The 25,306-nt window shown below is 40.6% G+C and overlaps 1 protein-coding gene and 1 long non-coding RNA gene across 8 annotated transcripts in view; one reads left to right on the forward strand and one right to left on the reverse strand.

Moving 5' to 3' along the window:
• Positions 1-25,306, reverse strand: part of CDKAL1 (CDK5 regulatory subunit associated protein 1 like 1) — a 706,117-nt gene that overhangs the window by 259,876 nt on the left and 420,935 nt on the right. For all 7 annotated transcript variants that reach the window (XM_039237460.1, XM_039237461.1, XM_039237462.1 and 4 more), the window contains one exon: positions 12,716-12,861. In XM_039237460.1, the coding sequence (XP_039093391.1) occupies positions 12,716-12,861 (146 nt within the window). The remainder of the gene's footprint in view (positions 1-12,715; positions 12,862-25,306) is intronic.
• Positions 1,024-25,228, forward strand: LOC120235254. The gene is made up of 4 exons (XR_005529352.1): positions 1,024-1,321; positions 15,690-15,826; positions 24,818-24,869; positions 24,989-25,228. It is a non-coding gene; the product is annotated as an uncharacterized LOC120235254 (long non-coding RNA).

Raw genomic sequence — 25,306 nt, forward strand, 5'->3', positions numbered from 1 at the left:
CGTCATGACTCTCAGGGTAAACATTTTTATATTAGGGCTGTAAATCTGCCTATTTTTGTTGTTTTTTACTTGGGGAAAAAATGGGGATTTATTATTGCCAATAAAAACGGAAAATATTCTTATGTCTTTTATTGTTTTAAAAGTCATTAAAATTTAGTCAACAGTTGCTTTGTTTTGTTGTTCAGCTCTCAGTGTACCAGGATTCTTAAAGTTCTCAAGAGTTTTCTATTAAACTTAGTTTTCTAATATCATTTTAAGTTAAAAATTCAGGCAATTATACTATAAAAGTTTTTTAAGATATAATCTATTTTCTAAGTAGAAAAACACTCTTAAAATTTTAATTATATCATGATTCTTGAAAGCACAACTTACTTAAAATTGAGAGAAAATAATACAACCCAATTAGAACAGTTGATCTGAGTTAGAACAAACGGGACAGTGACATTTTTTCCAGGGAAAAAACTTGCAAAGAATAATCCATTTTCCAATCACACAATTAAAAAGACTGAATCATAATAAATTAGTAAAAGCATACGAAAAAGAGTCATTATTGCACAGTTCAATTAAAACGGTATTTTCCATAAAAAAAAAAAAGCTTAATGTTTGTTCTTATCGACATTGCCATGGCTGGACTAAAACCAATTTTCTCTAAATGACGAGAGAAGACAAATCTGTCCATTTTAAAGCCTATTAATGAGAAACCACTGATTTCATTGATCAGAAAAGATTAATTTATCAGGAGGAAATTCCTGTAAGAATCTCAGAGACTTAACAATGAATAAAGGCGGAGGCACTTCCTTGCGACAGACGCCACACAAATCAGAGCAAATACCGGGTGGGAAGTACGTCCGCGCAGACGAATACAACAAAAACGGTCGTCTTCTCGCCTCTATTCCCAGGGATTCGAGCAGCGCGTCCGAAACCCACGCGAGACCTGGCAGGTGCCTGTGATCTCGCGAGACGGAGGCGGGCAGGCGGCAGCACACGGCCCAGCCGGTACAGGGCCACCGGAAATGCCTCCGGGCTCCGGGGCGCGGGGCAGCCGCCGCCTCCGTGCACCCACGACGTCCAGGACGAGAGAAACACTGAGGGGACATGGCTCTTGTCTGATATTGGAAAGAAGGAAAAAAACCCTAGAAGTAACATTTCGTTAAGTCTTTCGTAAAATGGTGTTTTTCTGATAATCACTCAAAGCCGACAACTGATAACACGCCAGAACGTGCCGTAGTGTCTAAGGCTGTGTGGAGCCAAGACTGAAGCCGCCGTCACCACCACAACGGTAAAAATTAGAGACGACCGGTCGGCTCATGTGCAAGACCAGGTATGAGGCCCGAGAGGAAAAAATCAGATGCTTAGAATTAGGACAACAAATTTAATCGTTTTAGGGGCAGGTCTCAAACTGGGCACGAGAACTCTTTAAAAAGTACATGTAGGGAGCCCGGGTGGCCCAGTCGGTTGAGCTTCCTCGGCTTGGTTTTGGCTCAGGTTCCTGAGTTCCAGCCCTGTGGAGCCTGCTTGGAATTCTCTCTGCCCCTCCCCCACTCACACTCTCTCAAATAATTTTTTTTAAGTGCGTGTAGTGGCCCCTCCATATCCATTCCCTGCATCCCCCTCAGAAACAGATGTTTAGCTAGATACATGGACGTCTAGAAGAAACACTATTATTTCCCAGTTTCCTTTGCACCCCGAGATGGCCATCTTCTAGTCAAAGCGGCATGACTTCAGTGTCACCTACGGCTCAAAGACTGAAGCTTTAAAGGCAGGGAAGGGGAGGTATATCTTTCTCTTTCTCCTTTTTACTACTATAAGGTGGACTTAATGGATGAATATAAAGCAGCCACCATGGACTGTGACACAGAACGGGCTCAGCTTGTTAGCTGAGCAACAAGACCGAATCCTGGGTCCTTGCTACACCTCACCACCACCACCACACGACTACCTACTGAATATTGTTTTTCCTATGTGATGGAGTAATATACACCCACCTTGTTTGAGATAGTGTTTTTTTGTTTTTGGTCATCTGCAGCCCAGATGAAATCTACCTAAAGTTAAATACTACAAGGAACAGAACCTAAATAATGGCATTAGTTTACCTGTGCAGCAGGTAGGAAGTACTCTTACTACAGGCTGGAAAGCCAGGATGATTCCTCCAGGGAGTCATCACTAAACTCAGAGTTGGGGGAGAAGGGCACAGGATAGAGGCCAATAAATAAAATATAGAGTCTTCAGGTTCAGTGCTATGTCCAGACATGGTTTTTGACTACACTTGTTTGTAGAACTGACAAGAAAAAATAGATGGGAAGCACACTAAATTTTTAAGGGAAGAGGGCTACAAAAGACGCACCAGGATGGTCTGCATCGTATGTATCTGTACTACTCTTAATGCAACTTCCAGGTCTGAAATCAGCAACCGAAGGAGGCAGGCATGGAAGCATCAGAATCCATCCAGAACAGCATTCTCTCTAATGCCCAACTCAGATACGGCCTTGCAGACCACAGCAGTGGAGGACAATCAGCTAGGAGGCCCGTCCCCTCCCAGAGGGATGTCAGGGCTCTTTAGATGAGGTAACAGAGCATGCCCTTCCGTGCCAGGGCAGAACGTCTTCATGATTCTACAAGGCAGGCTTCACTAATGCCCAGTGAATAACAGCTGTTAGGTGCTTCCCCATTCCCCCATTTTTAAATGGGACTTTTAAAAATTTATGATCTTTTTTCTACTCTACTTTAAATGGGGACTTTTCAGCTGCATTTAGACCTTCTGAAAAGGACAGCATCAACCATAAACCATAGATATACAAAAGGAGAGGGTAAATGGAGAGGGCTTGGGTGGGTAAACTCTGTACTCAGCAGTAAGAGCTGAGTCTCACAAAGGGTGAGACTGTGGGAGAATACTAACTGTTCTCCACTATCTCATCTCCCCTTATTTCCAATAGACCCCCATGTTTTCAGATGGGTGCAAGGCCACTCAAAGTAAAGACTGTATTGCTTTAGCCTTTCTTTCTACCAAGTGCAGACATGTATCTAGGTTCTGACCATTTAGATAAAATCAAAGTGACATGTGTGACTAGGAGCAAGTGTTTAAAAGAGAAGAACACATATACTCTTTTGCCCCTCACCTCCCTTCAGATTGGAATGCAAATCTGATCACCGGCGCTAACACAGCCATCTTGGACCATGAGATGAAAGCTCTATCCCGAATCCCGTACATGCTGGAGCCTTATACAGCTCTACTGCCTAGCTCTGGATTTCCTTTACATGACTGAAAAACTTCTACTTCCTTCACGTCTGTCACTTTCAGACATGTGAACTATAACTTTTATACACACTGATATACATATATACACATAAATATGTGTGTAATCTAGGTAAACCCTTTCTCTGTAGATTTTATAGCATCAACAAAATCAAACCAGTAAAGTTAATTGTCTAAAGAAAGGAGACTGGTTTTCCGTAAGACCTGTAATTCAGCCTTTCCTTCTGTCCATGGAAAGCCTATAATCAACCGTTACACTCTGCCCCCTATACTAGAGTTAATACTGGGGTTTTACTATACTTACCAAACATAGTGGCTATAAGTATGTATATAATATTAACCATGATTTAAGAATGCCAATGCCTAGGGGGCCTGGGTGGCTCAATTCGTTAAGTGTCCAACTTTGGCTGAGGTAATGATCTCATGGTTTGTGGGTTTGAGCCCCGTGTCAGGCTCTGTACTGACAGCTCACAATCTGAAGCCTGTTTCGGATTCTGTGTCTCTTTCTATCTCTGTTCCTCCCCTACTTGTTCTCTGTAAGTCTCTCTCAAAAATAAATACTTTAAAAATGTGTGTTATTCCCTAAAAGACAGTCATCAAGTTTTACTGAGCTCTTAATATTCTACACCTAACAAGTGTCTGACAGATAGTCTATATCCAATAAGTATTAACTGAATAAATGCAAGACTTTGGCTCCTTTGAAATTAATACTACGTCACAATGATTTTTTGGTCCTGTTTCCAGAACTTAAGTTGGTCAGATCTCAAGAGTCTGAAATTCAATCTTTAAAAACGATGATGGGTTACCTGACCCTCTCTTTTTCCTATTGCTTGCTGCTGACTTCGTGATGGTACCTTTCAGGTAATACTGCCAAGTCTAGTACGACATCCCAAATTACACGCACTGTATATGCTCCCTTGATTTCTTCCTGGGTTTTGATAAGAACATAAGGTCTTAGAAAATACTGAGAGTTCAGGAAATGTCCCTCAGAGAATGACGATAAAGATGAGTATGGGAAGTCCAAGTGAGCAGTAATAGACTTCCCCTGTGCCAGCAGCAAGTGATGAAATGATCAGCGTTAGCAACTGCGACTGTTCATGGGCAGGGGCTCGAGCTGGACACTGAATACATCTGGTTCCAGGAAGGAAGGGGAAATAGGACTTAGAAATCAGGACTTACATTTTTGCTACACGGCAGATTACGCAGGATGATAACTGCACGACATCTAGCCATCAGTATAGCATTTTATTTGACTTGTACACACACTTTATGAAGACACTCTGTTCACAGAGATGCTGTGACAGATAAACCAGTCATTCTCTCCTTGTAGTTCTTCCTCCCTGTGCTCACAATCAAACACAGCTTCATCGGCTTACGCCAGGACTCTCCGCCTGCATGGGGAGTGAGAGCAAAAGGGAGGGGATACTGACTAAAGAAAGGTGTAGTAATTTTTGGAAGAAGGATATATAATCTGAAATTTTCTGTCTAATAATATAGTACAACCCTTAATTAGAAAATTGTGATCCTCCCTAATGTTTCTAAAAATGATCCCATCTGGAAAGGCCAGATGCCACAGGAGCAATGAAAAGCATTTGGAGGTTTGCAGGCTGGAGCGTGAATCTAAATTCTGCCAGGTATCAGCATAGTAACTTTAAGTCACTGTGTGCCTTAATTTCCTCACCTGTCAAATGGGGGTAATAATATTTTCCTATCTGGTAAGGGCTATTGTGAAAATTAAATGAGTTAATCTACATAAAGTAGGTAAGTACTTAACACATTGCCTCCAACATATTATATGCTCAATAAATATTCCCTTATAATTATTGTTAGCTATTAGCCAGCAGGAGTTCAGAGAACAGAGAATCTCTAAGAATGCAGAGTACTCTGTTCTACTAAAGGGAATGGATCAGTTTCTCTGCAAAGGACAGGGGATTTTCTTGTTTATGAAAAAGAGAACTTTAATTAAAACACACTGAGAAATAGTACTCTAAGCTTTCATCTCTCTGGTTCCAGAGTCAGTACCAAGCATTCAGCGAATACGTACTATCCCTGGCTCTTTCTCTTGTGGCCCTGGATACTGTGCACACAGCATAGCAATATGGCGGTCCAAGGGTCAAGGAGGACAAACTGAGCACCGTGCTCAGAAGCAGGCATGCAGTCAGCAGAGGACCATGGAGACATCACTACATCTCAACAGCTCTTGAACACTTATGGTACTGGGAAAAGAAAATCATCTAAAAAGCATTTTTTTCTCCAGAGCATCTAGCCCAGCACGAGCTTCCAAGAGGCAACTCTAGCTGACATTTGACCCTTACCATTTTTATTTCCCTAAAACTGCTATGTCCCTTGGCTTCCTTGGGTCATTTCCTCCTGCATCTCCTCTTACACCGGCCTGACCCTGCCTCCTCACCCTCGTCATAGGATCCCTTCACCTTTTCTATGACCCAAATGCTGGTGTTCCCTAGCCTTCCATTTTCTTTCTCCTAGATGATCTCATCACCCACAGCTTTATCTGCCACTCAAAAGCTAACTGGTCGCAAACATTTATCTCTAGACCCTCATCTCCTTCTTGGGCTCTTGACCCATGTTTTGTATAGCCTACATGGGCTCTCCCTGGGTTTTCTTCTTCTTCTCTTCTTAATATTTATTTATTTTGAGTGACAGAGGAGAAAGTGAGCACATGAGCGGGAGAGGGGCAGAGAGAGAGGAAGAAAGACAGCATCTCAGGCAGGCTCCATGCTGTCAGTGCAGAGCCTGACATGGGGCTTGATCCGATGAACTGTGAGATCATGACCCGAGCCAAAATCAAGAGTAGGATGCTTAAATTACTGAGCCACCCAGGCGCTCATCTCCCCTGGATTTTCTAAACAGGCATTGCAAATTCAGTATGCCCCAAGCCCAACTCATCTTTTATACCCAAATTCCTCCTCCCTCTCATTTCCCCTCTTCTACTCGTGGTGTCTGTTGCTGGTGTCTTGGGATAAAACACCATCCTTGCTCATGCATCCTTTCTCGCCTTCCCTTGAAAGCCCTCACTGTAAATTTTACCTCACCCTTATTTGTCAAGTCCACCTTACTGGCTCCATCACCAGAGCACCGTGCCTCAGACTGGAACAACAGTAGAGCACCATGATTGAGCTGCTTAGTCGTCACAGACTCTGAGTTTTCAGTGAGTTGCTATCATGGATTAGTCATGGCCTGACCATGGGAAAATAACTAAACATCCTTGGGACTTAAGGATTAAATAAGCTAACATATGCCACTGCCCTATAGCAATGCTTGGCACAAAAGTAAAGCTTAAAAATATTAGCTAGTGGCTTTATTATTATCACCATATTAAGTATTACTATTGGTATTGGTATTGTTGCATTTACTACAGAGCTGAGCACAAAACTATGAAATAAAAAGAAACAAGTGACTGAATCAGTATTATTGTTAGGAAGATTGCTATGCAGCAGAACCTGAAAGCCTACTTTATTATGCACTAAATCACTGTGGGCTCTCACCCAGTCTATTCAGCCAGTCTGAACTCTGATGCTCACTTTAAAAACTGCAGATGAGGGACACCTGGGTGGCTCAGTTGGTTAAGTGTCCGACTCTGGACTTCAGCTCAGGTCATATTCTCACGGTTCTTGAGACAGAGGCCCTTGTTGGACGCTGTGCTGACAGCACCAGGCCTGCTTGGGATTCTCTCTCTCTCTCTCTCTCACAAGATAATTAAACAAACATTTTAAAAAAATCCTGAAATTAAAATACCTATCTTACATACTTGGCTACGATTCTGTGACTGCATCAGGACGTAATACAGGAGCCCTGTGGAATATGAAAAGCACTCTACCAATGAGCGGAGACATGCTTACTATCAGTACATGGTACCACACTATGTGACTTGACCCTCATGTTTGCAACACAAGCTGAGGCAGAGACACGTACAAAGGATGAAAGGAAGGCAGCTTCTCTGTTTCTGAAAGGAGTAACAGAACTGCACTGTGAAGGAGGAGACACAAGGTAGAAAGGGGTTAGGAATGATGGGGTTTCCCTCCTGACCAGGCCAGATGGAGAATGTAAAGCTAAATCAACGGAAGATGTAATTACCTTCAAACCAGTGAATCACATGTACTAAAATAATGTAGTATTCAGCACGTGATGTCAGTATCTTCCACATATAAATACAATATCATGAGAAAAGAGAAAAAGGAAATGTCTTCTTGCTATATAACTGTTCCAATGATACGTATTCATTCTCTTGAAAAAACGTAAAATTAGCAACGGAGAGAAAGACAACAGAATGCCACTATTTCAAAAAGATATTTGACAAAAGATAAAATAGTGAACAAGGCCTCACGGACACCCAAAATAACACCCAAGTTAAAGATATTCGAAATGATGGAACAAGGCCAGAAAACAACTTTGAGGGAACAACTTTGCCTAAGTTATTTGGGAGGTGGCTTTTCAGTGAACAGAAACACATTTGGGAATGCATCTGGAAGAAAACTTAATTACCTAATCCTTGCCGAATCTGGTTTTTGTTTTCAATTTCTTTTCCTCTATTCTGACAAATATTGCTGCTCAGGTGTCCAAGCTGCTAGGAATAAAACTAGGTATAAAAACTGTAAGAAAATACAAGTTTAGCACAACATGTCTTTCATCAGACTGTGGTCCAGTATGGATACGTAGATGATTGGGAGTAATCAAAGGAAGAAAAAGGACTCAGGACGCTCATGAGTTAGCTTCTCCCCCCGCCCCAGACAGACTGGAAAAGTAGGTCACTGGATAGGCTGGGCAGTATGAGATGACCCTGTGACTCACTTACAGAAATCACCTGGCCAAAGTGATCCTGGCTTTGTGCCCTCATTGCCCCTCTACTGTCTGAGTCCACAGCGGAGAGACGGGACGAAAGAGCTTTCTCTGCGAGGTTGTACCTCCCCTCTAGTGAGTTCTCCCTGCTGAAAGCGTCCCTTTGCCCCCGAGTGCTCATTGGTTATTGGCTGTGGTGCTGCATGGGGCAGTCTCTGGGTATAGTAAACTCAGGGGTGTGAATGGATATCAGGATGCTAAAGGATTCATATTCTATAAGCAACATGACAAATTAATCCGGAATTACACAGCACACTGACACACGATTACGGCAAATTCTGAGAATGGATATATTATGTCATTAAAAGTCAACACAAAGAAGCTACAGGGAGGTATAGCTCAAGATATATACAACTAGTAGGTGAAAACATAATGGGTCTAATTCATTCAAAATGTATTTACTGAGGGAGGGAGATGGTTCTGGTCTCCAAGTTTAAGGTCTGGTTAACACAAACCAAAAGGCCATTGGACTTCCAACAAAATAATCTGTGAAAACAAATAGATCATTTAATACATAAACTGTTTCATGTCTTAAAATGTATCTGTCAAGAGGACATTCTTTCATCTTCCCTTCATACGTGTGAATTTGAGGACTCAGAGACTCATTTACTCAGCACTAGAACACATGCTTGAGAGAATAATTCTGTGTGTTGTCACTGGTGAATATATGTTTATATGCGGGTTTACGTTGAAGAAGTAATTGAGTTTACTGCTCAAAGGAGGGGGGCCCAATCAAAGTCTATGTCCAAGGTCCTGAGGCTCTAGGAGCCCTAATTATATCACCTTCAGGATCCCAAAGTGAAAAATCTTCTCATTAGGAAGTAACTCTTTCAAAATCACATGAAAAAATACAAAAAAAAATACTTTTTGAAAAAATCCTGGTCATATCTTAAAAAAGAAGAGAAAAACCAGTTCAGTGACAATTAGTAAAAGGAGTAAAACTTGTGAGGTATTTATTGACAATCATAAAAACACAAATCTTTCTGAAACCAGAATGGCACCTTGGCGGTGTAGTTTTCTTCCATACCCCTCTGAATCCCATTATGGACTTCAAGGAATCATCTTACCCATTCACATAGAAGCGTCAACTTAGTTAATTTTCCAACTGGATTAATAAATCTGAATAGAATAATTTAAGTCATATGATTGTCTGCTCATGACCAGCTGTTTTAAATTGGTGTATTAAGTAATTTAGACACTTTTCTTTGCAAAGGTTGCGTGATTTAATAAATCCCCATATGTCTCTGCCTGTGCCAGCGCTACCGGGTTATCTCCAATCCAGCTGCTGTGAGGATAATGGCTGCCAACTTTCAAACAACTGAAGAGAATAATGAATCAACTTCAAGCTGGCTCATAAGTAAACTTCTACTGCTTCCAGCTAACAACCGGGCCAGTTTCAACAGTAAAGAAAATTAATTAAAGAGATTTCACCTCCAGTGGTGTGTCAGAAACATGGCGTCATGAATACTGCTGAACTAGTAGTTTAAAAGCCCATAGCTTCAGGTAAACTTAAATACTTTGGACTTCAGTCTTAAATGCTAAAAGTTGTTTTAAAAATTGGATTTTTTGATGAAACAGATTAGGGCATGGTCCATCCCTCACTTGTAAGATGCATATATGAGAAGTCTCATGTTCATGGAGGAAAAAACAAACAAACAAGATTCTCAGCTATTAAAGGCTCATGAGGAAAAAAAGACTTCAAAAGCTTCAGACGAAACGTTAACACAGGAGCTCAAACAGCAGATGCAAGGAGAGAGCGCCAAAGACATCATTTTAAGTCACAGTCATTTCACGAAAGCACAAAATGGCAGTGTGACGTCCTCTTTCTAAAAAAGACATTATTTTATTGAATTGTGATTTAACACTGGACAAAACCATTTGTGCTGGGTCAGTTATGCAGACCAGCAGTGCTACAGAAAACCCTGAAACCTTGGTGTTTCCAATAAGTACTCGTCTATTTGGCATAAAGCTATCTAGTTTTCATAGGAAAAATAAACAAAATATCAGAGCAGAATTCTGTTACTTCATTGATTTCTAAACACGTGTTACAGTTGAAAAGTAGTCCCCAGACAGGTGGGCCTCCCAGAAGGGACAGGAGCACGTTCTCACCGAGGAGCACAGGACCATGCTGTCCGTGCAGGAGGCAGTGCTGGATGCTTCTCCACAAGCAACAGGGAAGACTAGACAAAATACACAATTCCATGGTTCTGATGAACTGTGTAAAACCAACCAAGGATCACCATACTAGTGGTGATGACTTGTGTTCTTTTTTTCCAAAGAGTACCTGTAACTTTTCTCAGTCATCTGCTCTCTGTATCAGTGTACCGTATTGTCTGCCTTCTACCTTTTTCCAATACATCTTGTAAGTTAAAATCTAAGTATGAAATTGTATACCAAGGTTGCTTCTGCCCTCACTGTACATATACAATACAGAGTTTTAATAAAAAATAAGCTTTTAGAGATGCTATGTAGACTCCTACTCTCCCATTCCAGTGCTTCACACTACTTGAAACTGACATTGTGATGGATGGGTGAGGGATGGGTGTCTTCTCCAGGCAGCTCCAACATCCTGTCCAGGGATCACTGATATTTCCAGTATTGGAAATATCGGAGATCCCTGGGGAGAGTACTTCGCTCTGGGATCTTCCAGACAGTAGGATAGTTCTAGAAAAGCTACAAAGATGCCTCAGGGTAATTCAGAATCCAAAGAAAGGACAATGAGTTTAACCCATGAGTAAAGGCAAGAGACTATTCTCTAACACTTTGCTGTGATCATCTTTTGACCTCTATATACCTCACGGATGCTGTTGAAACTGTTCAAGATGCAACAGATTTAAAAGGTCCATCTTTGGAACAACATAAAAGGCTAGAACTCACTGTGAAATTGTTGCCCGGTTAGATAGCCACAGTAATTCCCCAAACAACTGAGTCAGCACTTACCCAAGTGGAGGAGAAAGAGAGGTGTTGATTCCTTAACCTCACTGAATCACATTAAAGCAACCGTTTGGAAAGTGTTCTAGTCTATTTTCCACAACAAGATGCATGTCTCCACTTGGCAAAATCTTGTGCAACAGCCATGAATTGCACACGTTATTTGCTACTGCCCTAGTAATAAGCAAGAGGCAAGAAACTTCACAGGTGCAACAATTTATTTGCAATTTTGAAAACATTCCATTCACCAGTGCCAACGTGCCCAGGACTCCCTCACAGGAGACAAGTTTACCTACAACAGCTAGAATAAATGCAAAGGAGGGATATGGGGAAACCTAAAAGCTGTCAAACATAAAGCTTCTTATTCTTTAGACTTGACCTCCATTCTGTTCAAGAGCAGAACGTACCATGAATGGTGGAGATCTGTCATTATTCTGCTTTCTACTTTGAAGGCTGTATATATTTAATGATTATAATTACAAAATCCTAGAATAAATATGCCTTCTATTCGCTCATTTGAATATTCGAACAATTAGCTGTGTTTGTTTGAATGCACACAAGTGTCTTTATTTCTAGTGGTTACGATAATCAAGAAATGCCTAGGGGTGGAAAAAAATTAGAAAGACATAAAGGAAAGATGAGGAAGGAAGGAGAAAGTAAATAGAAGAAGAAAAAAGATTTAAAAAGACTTCTATGCAGTCAGGATAAGTCACTAATTGAAGATGGAAAAAATAATTGCTCACAATTTGCACAAAGCAAGCATATCCATGTAGCTCTCTGACATGGTACAAAGGTACATAATTATAAACAAGATGATGGAAATAAAAAGTTGTATCTTAATTAGGAGAAACAACAGAGGAAGAAATTATGGGGAAAAATTACGGAAGGTAGGAAGACGCATGCCACAGATATGCCCGGATAAATGACCTATCGCCATGGGGGAGAGCAGTGCCCTAGACTTGAGAAGGTTTCGTATGACCTTGGCCAGCCCTGCTATTTCCTGCCTCGTATAATCACAGAAGGCAGTCAATGTTTGGTGATGATGAGAAGTAGGATTCTGAAGAATATAATTATGGGCTGCAAGTGTTTTTTGTGGAAGCAAAATGATCATTCATGTCTAAGATTGTGTAAATATGCCTTAATTTTGGTCAACAGCAATTTCAACTTTAAAAACACAGAATCCCAAAACCTCCTTATAAATCACCGTTCTCCAAATGGTCTTCGGGGATAAGCGGGTAAAAGCAAGGACGTTCCAGATACTCTTCGAAAAGTGCTACTTGGGAGAAAATTACCTACTCCGCAGTGACATGAGTTGGCCGCCCGCCATGTCGGGCCTAGCTCACCACCTCAAAAAGCCACATTAAAGGAGATTTAAGCAAAGCCAACCCAGTTTGCATCTGCGAGGTCAGGTATAAAAATGATCACAATGCACATTACCTTGGAAAGATTGTGGCAATCTCACACAAATTAATGGTATGTTGTGAACAGATGGGAGGTGGATATAAGAAGAAACCACATCAAGGGTCCCCTAAGGAAACTTAAAGGCTCTGAAAGTTTTAAAACTCTCGCCTTCCCTCTGGTACCTTTAATTGTGGCTACAATAAGTGCATTTTTGCCACATGCCTTCGCAAGAAAAAAAGAAATGGTTATTTCCTTAAGTACTAACAGACTTACTTCTCTTTCAGAAAATCCACCACTCTTTTGAAGTCAGCCACGCAGTATTCTCTTTTCATTTCCATGAGCACAGTGTCAGAGGCAGACTGGACTGGTATGTGCAGAAAAGCATAGACTCTGGGATGATTAAGGATTTTTGCCATTTCCTTTAAAAAAAATGGAAGGAAAAAACATTAATCATTTAAAGGGATCAAGTAATGGCTCCCTTCAGATCAACACTCGCCAGGGCAAGCAAATAAACACAGCTGAAAACAGTCCAGTCACCCAGGTTCTTCAAGAGAATGTCAACTGGCAAGATTCTATGAGGACATTTGGAAATTTAATGTTACTTCCAGGGGATTCCATGCAAGAGCGGCTCATGTTTACCGTCTCTGGTAGGTGACAAAACAAAAGCAAACTCATGGAATGCCTCAAGGGCAAGATTTTTGAGTCTTTCAAAATAAACACTCCCTTGCCTCAAAGAAGTGTTCTTATTTTGCCTTGCTATGTTAGCAGGAAGAACACCAAGAGTTAAACAGTTGGGGGCTCTACAATCCTGTGTACTTGGATAAAATCTCCAAATTTAAGGCCAGGCAACACTTTTTCCCCCCCAAATATGGAAAGAGAAGAAGGAATATGTAGCTCATCTGTCTTTTTTCCAGCTAGTTAATGAACACGTGTTCTCTGAGTATCTACCATGCAAAAGACACAGCATCACACAAGGAAGCCAGCCAGGTGGCCCCGGGTCACCGGCTGATATCCAGATGCAGAGTGTGGAAGAAGGGAGGAATAGGAAGAGGGTCCTATCTTACAAAGGTAGAGCAAAATGGAGTGAGATAAATTAGGAAGCCCAGAGAATGTTTTAAAATCCCTCAGATGGGCGCCTGGGTGGCTTAGTTGGTTAAGCGTCCGACTTTCGCTTAGGTCATGATCTCACGGTTCGTGGGTTCGAGCCCCGCGTCGGGCTCTGTGCTGACGGTCAGCTCAGAGCCTGGAGCCTGTTTCGGATTCTGTATCTCCCTCTCTCTCTGACCCTCCTCTGCTCTCTCTCTCTCTCTCTCTCTCAGAAATAAAAAATAAAAATAAAATATAAAATCCCTCAGAGGATACAAAGGTGGGCAGGAAAGGAAGAGTGACATGAGGAAGCTGTGGTGATGTGACCATTTACGGAAGCACAAGAACACGAGACAGATGTAGCCCTTCTCCACCGCCCCATGCCACTGACTCATCAGCTGGATCCTGGCGGGGGGGGGGGGAGTAGGAGGAGGAAATGAGAAGAGCAGTGAGGGGTGCAGGGGGAGAGGGTGTGTACAAAGAGATCAAGAAGTAAAAATGTTGAGATAGGAGCTGCTCCTTGATAACATGCATGTGACCAGTGATTTTTATCTTTTGAAATACCGCATTTTCCGATCTGTTACTTCACTTCGTCCTTACAGTGGTGTTTTGAGGACCCATGGAGTCTGAGCACCAGCTCATTCTGTACAGCCACCTCCTAGCCATTCAGGGGTCAGTCATGCATATGCATCAACCATGCCCTGTGTGTCCACCTCCTTTCCACCAACTGCAAACATGAGGGCTTTTAGGAATGTGGAAGAAAAGATCAATGAACTTGGATCGGTCACCTTCTTAAATAGCAGCTTAGTCGTTTAAAAAAATCCTTTTGGATTAAGAAATTCAAATAGCCAAATAATATAACTCCTTGATATGTTTTATCCATACTTTACTAGAAATTATTAAGTATATTATACCTTGTCTTGTATCTATCTATCTGGACAGATACATATACATAGAAATATATACATTAGAACTGGAGTTGAAGAGTTTCTTAGACAGAAAAATGAGTGCCTAACATATTATCTGTTCACAAAATGGCCATGTTTCTTGGCTGGGTATTTAGCCAGTAGGCTCTTCAACACACGCTACATAGGAGGCTGTGTGAGGCGACACTTACTGTTACACATCCCACAGCATATGTGCTGGCCTTCCGCTTTCCTTCTCTGCTGGTCAGGTTTCTTGTGCCTCAACATCTAGATTCACAGCGTAAGAAAAATGCTTGTTTTCTAAAGGGGTAGGACCCTGCGTTAGCTAACTTTCAGCAAACCGCCTGCGATACATGGTGACACCTAACAAATAACATAATCTGGGAAATGAAATTTCACTCTCCTCAGTGCCTTAGCTTTCTTATCTGTAAGACAGAGACAATGGCGATACACACCTCCTAGGGCTCCTGGGAAAACATAATAAAATAATTCAGTATGTGTTTATACGTAAGCACTCAATAGACACATTTATCTAATATTATTCTTTCTTCCTTCAGGAGTTTCTTAAATTCATGGTAACGCGTTTTCAGACAGATTAATGGCAACCTGAGAACAGCTTTTCGGTGAGCTGGTTCCCGTAACTAGTAAGTGAAGGAGGGTTCACTTGTACTGATTTGCATACAACAAATGAGGAAGGGGTTCCCAGCGAGCAGGACCTTGGGCCACAAAGGGTGGTGCAGCTCCTCTTGGAAACCCTCAGGGTGGCCCTATACCGGACGGACCCTGCTCGGGATGCACTATGGGCTGCTGCGGTGTGACAGTTTACAGAGTAAAACATTAATAGCAAACAAGCAGGATAAACATGGTGGGTTGTTCCCTTGGGTTCTTAAACTAAGACTTCCCACTCGTAATGACCTTCGGCTTCACGCTACAGACTTGGTGGGCAGTTTTAGAATGGGATGCACCAGAACACAAAATAAACTTACCCCTTAAATGAAGTCTGTATTTCTCCCACTAAAAGGACTATGACGTCATAGACTAATGTACCCAGAAGACAGGAAGTAGATCTTTTTTGTTCGGCTTTTAGTTCTATTCCTTTTCGCAAGAACTCAGCATGCTGGTGAAGGACCTTTTGGTTTCTTCAGTTTCAAAATTCTTCCCTTATTTTTAAGGTTCAACTTATTGTTAGAGGTTCTCTGGTGCCAGAGATTCCCTCTTCCTCTCTGATTCCTCAGAACCGTTCCTGGTGTTACCCAAGTGCTTTCCTGGCTCCACCGTGCACCACAGTCATCGACCTCCAAGATGGAGGCTCTGCTAGAGCAGGGAATCACCGTTTCATTCCTCTCGTTGGAGTCCCAACAGATCCAACAAGGTATGGCTACTACTAGGTCTACAACCGAACACAGAAATACAAATATGGGCTAAAACCACATGAACATACATAGAAAGAGACTTAATTCTTTTTAATGCTTATTCATTTTATTTTTTTGAGAGAGAGACAGAGCGCACGTGTCGGGGAGGGACAGAGAGAGAGGGAGACACAGAATCCAAAGCAGGATCCAAGCCCCGAGTTGTCAGCACAGAGCCCAGGGCGGACTCGAACTCACGAATGTGAGCCCAAGTCAGACACTTAGCCAACTGAGCCACCCAGGCACCCCCATAGAAAGAGATTTAAAATGTATGTGCTGTTTGATAGGAAGACAAATTTTCAATTAGTAATAGTTCGGTTTGACTCAAGCAGGTAAGCAAACACACACTGGCCTGCTTTAAATCTTGGAACTGAAAAATAACATGTTAATGTAGAAGTAAATACAAAGTAAAAAAGAGACATTTCATAGGGAGCACCCCCCTTCCCATTGGGTTATATATCTAAAAGTCAGTTGCAGCTTTAGGTTGGAATCACAATGTGTTTTCTTGTGCAAGGAATTTACAAATGCAACTAGTTTATAAATTATAAATTAGTTATAAATGTGGGGCCCAAGTTAACCAAAGGAATAAGGTCGGGGGTGGGGGGGCTGGTTCAAAATGGCTAACAACAAAAAAAATGGCAGCTCCGAGCAAACCCTGAGTTCTGAGCTGGTTGTGAGTTGGAGCAGACAGGCATGTATGCACACAAGGGGGGGTGTGTGTGTATGAAGAACTCTGTCTGGTAGCAACCAGCATCTCTTTTAATATAAGGTCATTTATAGTTTAAGGGCTAATGTATCAAGGCTGCTTAGCATCTAGCCAGTGACGGTGACGACTTTAGAAGCAGGGATTACAGAATGGCTTACCAACTCAGCACAACACTATTTCCACCCAGTGCTTTTCTACTCAGCTCTCCTTTCATAAACTGGTAACTGTTTCAATGTTTGTTAGTTTTTTTATGAAATTAAAAAGCAAAGAAAAAATAATGAGTTGAAGAAAAGAGACTTGAGTTTTAAAAAGCAATCCTATAAACGGGTACATCTTTCAAAGAAATGTGTCATTTTTGTTGCTCTGCAGTCATCAAATTAATCATCATTTTCTGTCTGATTTGAAGATGTACACTACCAGCTTAACAAGGTCACTCAGTGTGTGAGTGTGTAAAATGTACTAATACTTGCGTTCAGATGTCTGTGCATTCATTTTGATAGTTACCAGTCGGAAAGTTCTCTCAGTTTGTGGCTTTGCTAGAAAGTACACGCATATTTAAAATGCTAACCTTGACAATGCTACGTTGCTTTCAACTAACCTAAGACATATGATGAAGCAAAAAGCAAAAAGATCCTTCAAAAAAAGATAAGTTAAACCATTCCTTTAAGCATTGCAAAAAATAGTTTATTTGAGATATAATTCACATGCCATACACCTGACTTATAAAAAAGTGTGCAATTAAATGGTTTTTAGTTTATTCACAGGATGGTGCCACCATCACTGAAATCTAGTTGTAGAATCTAACTTTCATTCCCCCTAAAACAAATCCCGAATCTTCCCACTGTCCCCATTCCACCATTCCATGACCCCCTCCCCCCAGTCTGAAACAAGCAGCCATCTACTCTCTGGCTCTATAAATTGCCTATTCTGGACAATTCATATAAATAGAAACATCAGTGTTTTGTAAATGGCTTCTCTCACAATGTTCTCAAGGGTCAGCCATGTTTAAGTGCGCAGGCATTTTTTTTCCAATTAAATAAAATATAGGAAGGTAGAACTTACTAAATATGCCATTTCATACAAAAGTACCTCAAATGTTCTGAATATTGTTAGCTTGAAAGGTAGTAAAGCAAGTTCCATCTGTACTTACGGACTTTCACAACACAACCTAATGGCATAAATCTGACGAACACAATCTAATGGCATAAATCTGGCAGAGATTAGTTGTTATATATGAAACCTAATTAGGAAAAACTATAATGGATACAAAAGATGGAGAGGGAATGTTAAAAAATTCTTTTATTTTTTTTATTTTTTAAAATATTTTTATTTCTAGGAGAGACAGAGAGAGACAGCGTGAACAGGGGAGGGTCAGAGAGAGAGGGAGACACAGACTCTGAAACAGGCTCCAGGCTCTGAGCTGGCAGTCAGCACAGAGCCCGACGCGGGGCTCGAACCCACGAACCGCGGGATCATGACCTAAGCGAAAGTCGGACGCTTAACCGACTAAGCCACCCAGGCATCCCTAAAAAATTCTTTTAAAAACTTCTCTTAAAAAGAGAAGAACTGGGGGCAGGGGCTATAAATGATCATTTTTGGGTTTCTATTAATTTTGTTATTTTATTGTGGCAAAATATATAGAACATAAAATCTCCCATTTTGACCATTTTTGAGTGTACGATTCCATGACATTGAGTACTGTGATGATGTTATATGCAGCTACCACCACTATCCACCTATCTTTGGAACTTTTTCATCATCCCACGCTGAAACCCTGTACCCATAAACATCACTCCCCATGCCTCGCTCCCATTTAGTTTCTTTCTCTATGAACCTGACTATTCTGTTAGGCACCTCATACAAGTGAAATCATTACAGTATTTGTTGGTTTTTTTTGTCTGGCTTATTTCGCTTGGCATAACATTTTCAAAATTCACCCCAGTCGTAGCAACATTTTGTTATTCTAAATCTCTCTTTTCCAAGCAGCCAGGTGTCCCACTCTAATGCCAAGCCCACTGCACAGGCTCCATCGGCACCCATCTCACTTCCTGTAACTGGGCCACACATGTTCACACCCCAAGGATATATTTTACTTACTACCTGCATCTCCCCGTATCCTCGCTAATGCTGAGCCCTTACATACCTAAGTTACAGGAGAATGAATGAATGATGCAATGATCCAATTAATTAGTCAACATTAATTATTTTAGAGTCAGTCCTACAAAGACTTCTAGCTAACAGTCAAACCGGCAAAGCCTGTGTTCTAGGAGATCCTATTTCCAGAATCACCTTCAATACTCCGAAAGTCATGTAATTCAAGATAAAATAAGACCAGAGTCATATTTCATCCATTACTTCATTAATGACACTGTAACAGCCACTAAGTGAATTACCAGCACCTACATTTACTCTCAGCAATCTAAAAATAAATTATCATTTAATACCATCGGTAAGTGAATTGAGGGAGCATAGGAAGAGAACATTTCCATTCCTTATGTCCCAAGTGAGGAGGATTAGATATTGTGAACAGATTCTAATTTACATTTGATCTATAACTTAATTATAACAGGAAATTCACTTCTAAACTACAAAGAGTTAACATTTTCAGTATTTGTAATAAAGTTAGTTGAGACAAACATCTGTTCTAATTAGCCTTCACAGAAATATTAAAAGGCCTTCAATGCTCCTTTACCATTACAAGTGTCATCGTCAATAATCAGACTTTATAGTATGAAGATAAAAATATACATTGATACTAATGTCAGAATGCTAAGAGTTGTAATTATACACACATTTATCTTCAACTGATATTATCATTGTTCTATTTCATAATTATTATTCTGCTCTGCCATCACCAAAACATCAAGAGAGTTTTTGCATCCTGCTGTCCTGATGGCTTCAAGAATCTGTATGTATGTGAAATTTCATGACACTTGAACACACACAATTAAGTCAATTTTTCAGTAGAAATTTTAAGATAAAACAGCAAAGGAAAACTCACAGTAAAATCTGCTGTGTTCTAAACACCATATTATATGAACAGGTAATATCCTAAAAAAAACAAATGTACAATATACATATAGTTGCCTTGTATTCTATTAAAAAAACACCACCACCACTGAGTCTACTAAACACTAAAAGAACAAATCGATACCTGATCGGTTTAATGGGAAAGTACAGTCTGATTACACTGAGCACTCAACAAAAACAGTTCTGTTTGCTTCTCTCAAACCTGAGACAAATAATTAAGGAATGCGATGGAAAGGCAGATGTTAAAGATGTAGTTCTCATTTATTTATGGTCTAATCATTTACAGGGAGGCTATCTTAGGTGAGTTTTGTTTCAAGGGTTAGGTGGTATACGAAAAAGAATGTTCTCATGATTGAATCACTCCAGTCACAAATGCTTGGTATGTAACATGATGCAGGTCACAGCAAGTATTTATTCAACGTGAGACTAACTTCCTGGGAGCGGGGATGCAGAGAAGACAGTAAACTCCTGGGCACCTTACAAATGTGTACACACAAAACCGCGTCCTCTGTAGACGAGCCCGGTGGGGCGGGGGGCAGGCCCCCGACTTCGCAGTCTGTGTGCAGCTCATCTGATGCCTCATGAAGTGGCCTTCCTCCCTATGGGGATGTTATCATCTCCGCCTAAACCCAGGAGTAGCTGTGTGACTTGAAAGGCCAATGAGATGTGGGCAGAAATCACAGGTGCTATTTCTGGACAGGTTTAAAGTTAGGGGTTTTCTACGTCTCTAATTTCCCTGTTCTTCTGCGGTCTAAGTTCGGACATAGAGACAATGCAAACCGAGCTTCAGACAGTCCATGACAGGCATTTAGCATGAGCAAGGAGATACATTTTTGTCTTGATAAGACACTGTCATTTTTTGAGATCATTTGTCATAAGCATAACCTCATCCATCCCACTGCCACACTGTCATTTTACGGATGAAGGAAAGAAACATTTGGAGACATTTAACATAATATGTTCAGAGGCGCCTGGGTGGCTCAGTCAGTTAAGCGTCAGACTTTGGCTCAGGTCATGATCTCACGGCTCATGAGCTCGGGCCTGGGGTCAGGCTGTGTGCTGACAGCTCAGAGCCCGGAGCCTCCTTCGGATTTTGTGTTTCCCTCTCTCTCTGCCCCTCCCCTGCTCACTAAAAAACAAAGAAATAATATAATATGTTCACAATGAGGAGTTGTAAGTGGGGTAACAGGTATTCAGGAACTCCACCTGTCAGACTGAAAAGTCTTTTATTTTTATTCTGAGGAAGAGAAAGAGAGAGAGAGAGAGAAAGAGAGAGAGAGAGAGAGAGCGCTCACACAGAGGAAGGGCAGAGAGAATCCAAGCAGGTTCCATGCTGTTAGCGCAGAGCCAGACAGTAGGGCTCCATCCCACAAACCGTGAGATCATGACCTGAGCTGAAATCAAGACTTAAAGGGTTGACAGACTGAGCCACCCAGGCGGCCCCTCAAAGTCCTTTTCCTTAAGCAATTTTTAATAAATACTGGAATGGAAGTATAAATCAGTTATAATGGGAGAAGAGGAGAGGAAGAAACTAACTAGTAACATGGGCAACAGAAAATTTCATTCCAAATGGAGTTCAATCTTCAATGATAAACATTTTTCCAGGCAAACCGCAACCGGGAACACATGCCCAATCCCAGTGTCGTGAGATGCAAAGCTGATAACTGTGTACAATCATCTAGCAACCTATTATATAAATTCTGCTTTTTCTTGCCTAATAATATCAATTATATCTTTTAAAGTACATTTGAGAAAAATAAGAAGTGCACTTGGGGACCGCTTAACGCTTCCGCACCTATTTATTCTTTCATCAAAAATACTAACTGTAACATTCTTTCTTGAAATCATGGTGAAGAGAGAATTGTTCACTTGAGACATGTGACTTATAGATCGTATGAAGCTGTACCCATTACATACCTTTGGAGAAAAGACGCATAAAGTAATTAGCATATGTAAAATAATTTTTAAAACCCCACTTCTTTTAAAAACGAAACATTAAAAAATATGTCCCTGTATTGTCAGAGCAATATATATTCATTTTTGAGATTTTGGAAAACAGAAAAATAGAACGGGAAGAACTAATCCTAGTTAAAACAATCACTGTTAAAAAAGAGAAACATCATTCTTATTATCATCTTCAAAGAATTAAATTATAAAAATATCTGATATTACCCAGTGGGGTTTTGAAGAAGCGAAATGATTTTCAAAGACCAAAGTATTCAGCTAATAATATTCCTTAACAAAATATCATTCCTTTGAGCTCAATTTCTTCCAAAATGAAAGAAGAAAACCTTTCTTCTAGGCAGGGTCCAAATCACCCAGGCACTTACACGCCAGGGGCTCATAAAGCTGCCACATTAGCATAACAGGAGAGAAATCTGAATATGAGAACAACAAACAAAGGACAATCAGAGATAACAATCAGCAAAACATCTTAGCATCTTTCCTGAAGAACTTAGTACCCTTAGAAAAAAGTCCTGGGAGCTACAGTGAGAGTGAACAAAATAAACAGATAAGAAAGACATTTCTTTGTTCAAGAAGAACATAAAAATGGGAATGAAAGTAAAAGACGAGGAGAGGGACGGACGGACAGTTATTTCCCCCTCCCAATGGACGGTAATGTGAGGGAGCTCTTCAAACGTCTTTGAGACCTTTGATCTTAAAAAACAGGCACCGGCAGCAGTCATTTATTTGGAATGATTATTAGGGGCATGAGAAACGTTCTCAGCCTCTCCAGATCACAGTGCCATGAGTGTGCAGCAGCACTAACAGTAATAGTAATAGTAATAATAATAGTGATGGTGATGATACAAATATAGCAGTTAGCGTCCTCTTGTACTAGAGTCTGTGCTGAGTCATATGTCTCGAATTTAAACTTCTGAACAAATGAGGAAGCAGTTTTACTGCATCTAAGACTAAGAGACGTTAATGACCTTGCCCAAGGGACACTGGCAGAGCTGGACGGAAACGCAGGCCCTGCCTCCAGAACCAGAACATGTCATTGGAACCACACCTCTCTGCTGTCTGAATCATGTCAAGGTGAAGGCAATGGAGAAGCAGCAGACCCAGGTAAAGCTTTAAAACCAGGGACTTTGTTTTCCTTTTGTAAAGGAAACTTCTATTTATAAAGGAAATTTCCATTTTTAGAGACAGAAATTGGGAACAAAGAAAAATGATATAAATATGGACACTCTGAAGTAGGAAGAGAGAACTTTTAACAACTCTCATGGGGTGACGAAAAGTAAAACTTAGATCTGCACTGCAAACCTCCCTAAGGAATCCTTTACCGTAGTCTTCCTGGCCACCTTCTCTTAACTGGTCTCCCTCACGCTAAAGCCCCAAATCCCTTTTGTTTCAGCACAGGATGGGATACAGACCCAAGTTCCAAACACGCCTGAATGCTGGGTGCTTCTTGGCATACGTGATGATGCACTTGTTAACCAACTTCTATTTTACTCTTACTCATCTGTCTTTGGCCACTCAAACTTACGGAACCCCACCTAGAGAAACAAGGACGTGTAAAGAAAAAGACGTTTTTCCTCCCCTACGCACTGCTCCAACAAATGTGCCTCAAAAAGCATCGTTCAGGGGTGCCTGGGTGGCTCAGTCAGTTAAGCATCCGACTTCGGCTCAGGTCATGATCTCACGGTTCATGAGTTGGAGCCCCGCGTCGGGCTCTGTGCTGACAGCTCGGAGCCTGGAGCCTGCTTCCGATTCTGGGTCTCCCTCTCTCTCTGCCCCTCCCTAACTCATGATCTGTTTCTTTCTGTCTCAAAAATAAATAAACATAAAATAAAACAAAAAAAGAATGACATAAAAATATTATTAAAATCAATGCATCACTCCTGCAGACCAGTGTGTGATTCTCCCTAAACCTAACATTATTCTTGAGGAACAGCACAAACTAAATCATATAAAGATGTTAACAACTATTTCTGGGGTGGGGTTGGAAAGAAGCCTTGAAGGGGGAATCTCTCTAAAACAAGACATAAAATATCTCCATATATATCGAAGGGGATTTAAATTTTGTTAAGTTGCATATTTTTCCTTATATCAAATCTATTAGAAATGTACAGATTTTTTCAAATGTTTCAAAATGGATAAATTTAGTAGCTCTTATTACATTACTTGAAATTAGATGATAATAAATGGGACCTTTGCAGTCTTTTGCTACTGAACAGTATGGGATTTGAATTCAAACTGATAAGTGTGTGTATAATTTTTATAAGGCAACAAGACAGGGAGTATTTCCTCCTGGTTCCACTTTAATTGTTTTCACTTGGTAAAACTGGCTTCGCATGTCAGTTCTTTAATTGGAGCGGAATTGAAAGCATTTGCAGGGAGTGAGGGGTAGGCTGGCTTGTCTAAGAACACCCTGTCAGAATATCCTGATATTCTAACCTGCTGCTTTTCTAAGAACTGTGGCTCCCAAGTTATAGCATCAGACAGACTGTCTGCAACAAAGAGATCAGGAAAAACTTCTATTTCCTGAATCAAATTCACCTTTTAAGACTTAACCTAATTTTTAATGGTTTGTTTTCTTAAGATTTTTAAATGTTTATTTACTTTTGAGTGGGTGGCGTGTGGGGGTGTGTTGGAGGTGCAGAGATAGAGGGAGACCGAGGATCCAAAGCTGGCTCTGTGCTGACAGTAGAGAGCCTGAAATGGGGCTCAAACACACAAACTAAGCCAAAGCTGGATGCTTAACCAAAAAGCCACCTAGACACTCTAAAGTTTTGTTATTTTTTAATCAAATGGAAGTGAAAATTCAATGCAATTGAAATACGTTTCTTCATATTAGAGAGGAAACTGAAGATTTTTATCCAAATCATCTGCCAAAGTCTGTGTCCTCTACAAATATATTTAAAAAATACAAGCTGCACCTTTATTCTAAGTTTCTGTGTAATGAGAAAACAATTTCATACAAAAGTATTTTCAGATCTTAGATTTTGATCCATTTTTGCTGGATGAAATTACCTTAAAAATGACAATCAAACAGACTTTCTACTTGACCTTTCCAATGATCAAGTGGGTCATAAATATATATTATTAACCCATTATGTTTACCTGCCTTCAGGATTAGATAAACATGGATCTAGGTAAAGATGGTTAAGGAGATAATAAGGCATCAGATTACATGCTAAGAATTTTCTTCTTGGGTAAGGAAAATGATTTCCAAATTAAGTAGTCTGCCTTTTCTTTAATATTTCAAAATTAGCTAGAAATTGAGAATATAGAAGACAGAAAGGGAAAGAAAGAACTCTGTCAAAGTAAGTCTAACAAAATGTGGGCTACACTGAAGTGACCCAGGATGGAGGCAAAAGGCTACATCATGGTAAGTCATTTCTCTGCTCCCATCCTCAAAGGACCCTAACTAATCTCTCCACAGAACTACCCAAAGGGCACGGCTCAGGGGACATCTAGGAAGAACTGGGAATAACTCTGAAAGGTGTCGGGAATTGGAGGACACATTCCAGATGAAGAAATTTATCCCAAGCATCCCCTGAGTAAAATTAACACTCTGGAATGTCTTCTGAGTGAAATCAAGGAGGGAAAATTCCCTTTAGAGGTTTAAGGATTACACATTAAAACTACTCATTAAAACCTGAAAACAAATGGGATACTCCCATATGGGTGTTTATTTTTTCCTTAATAAACTACTGAATGACTTTCCACAATTGCTGGTTATATAAATAAAGTTTATTTT

This window comes from Hyaena hyaena, unplaced genomic scaffold (genome assembly GCF_003009895.1).
Source record: "Hyaena hyaena isolate Hyena2069 unplaced genomic scaffold, ASM300989v1 scaffold_125, whole genome shotgun sequence".
NCBI classification, from domain to species: Eukaryota; Metazoa; Chordata; class Mammalia; order Carnivora; family Hyaenidae; genus Hyaena; species Hyaena hyaena.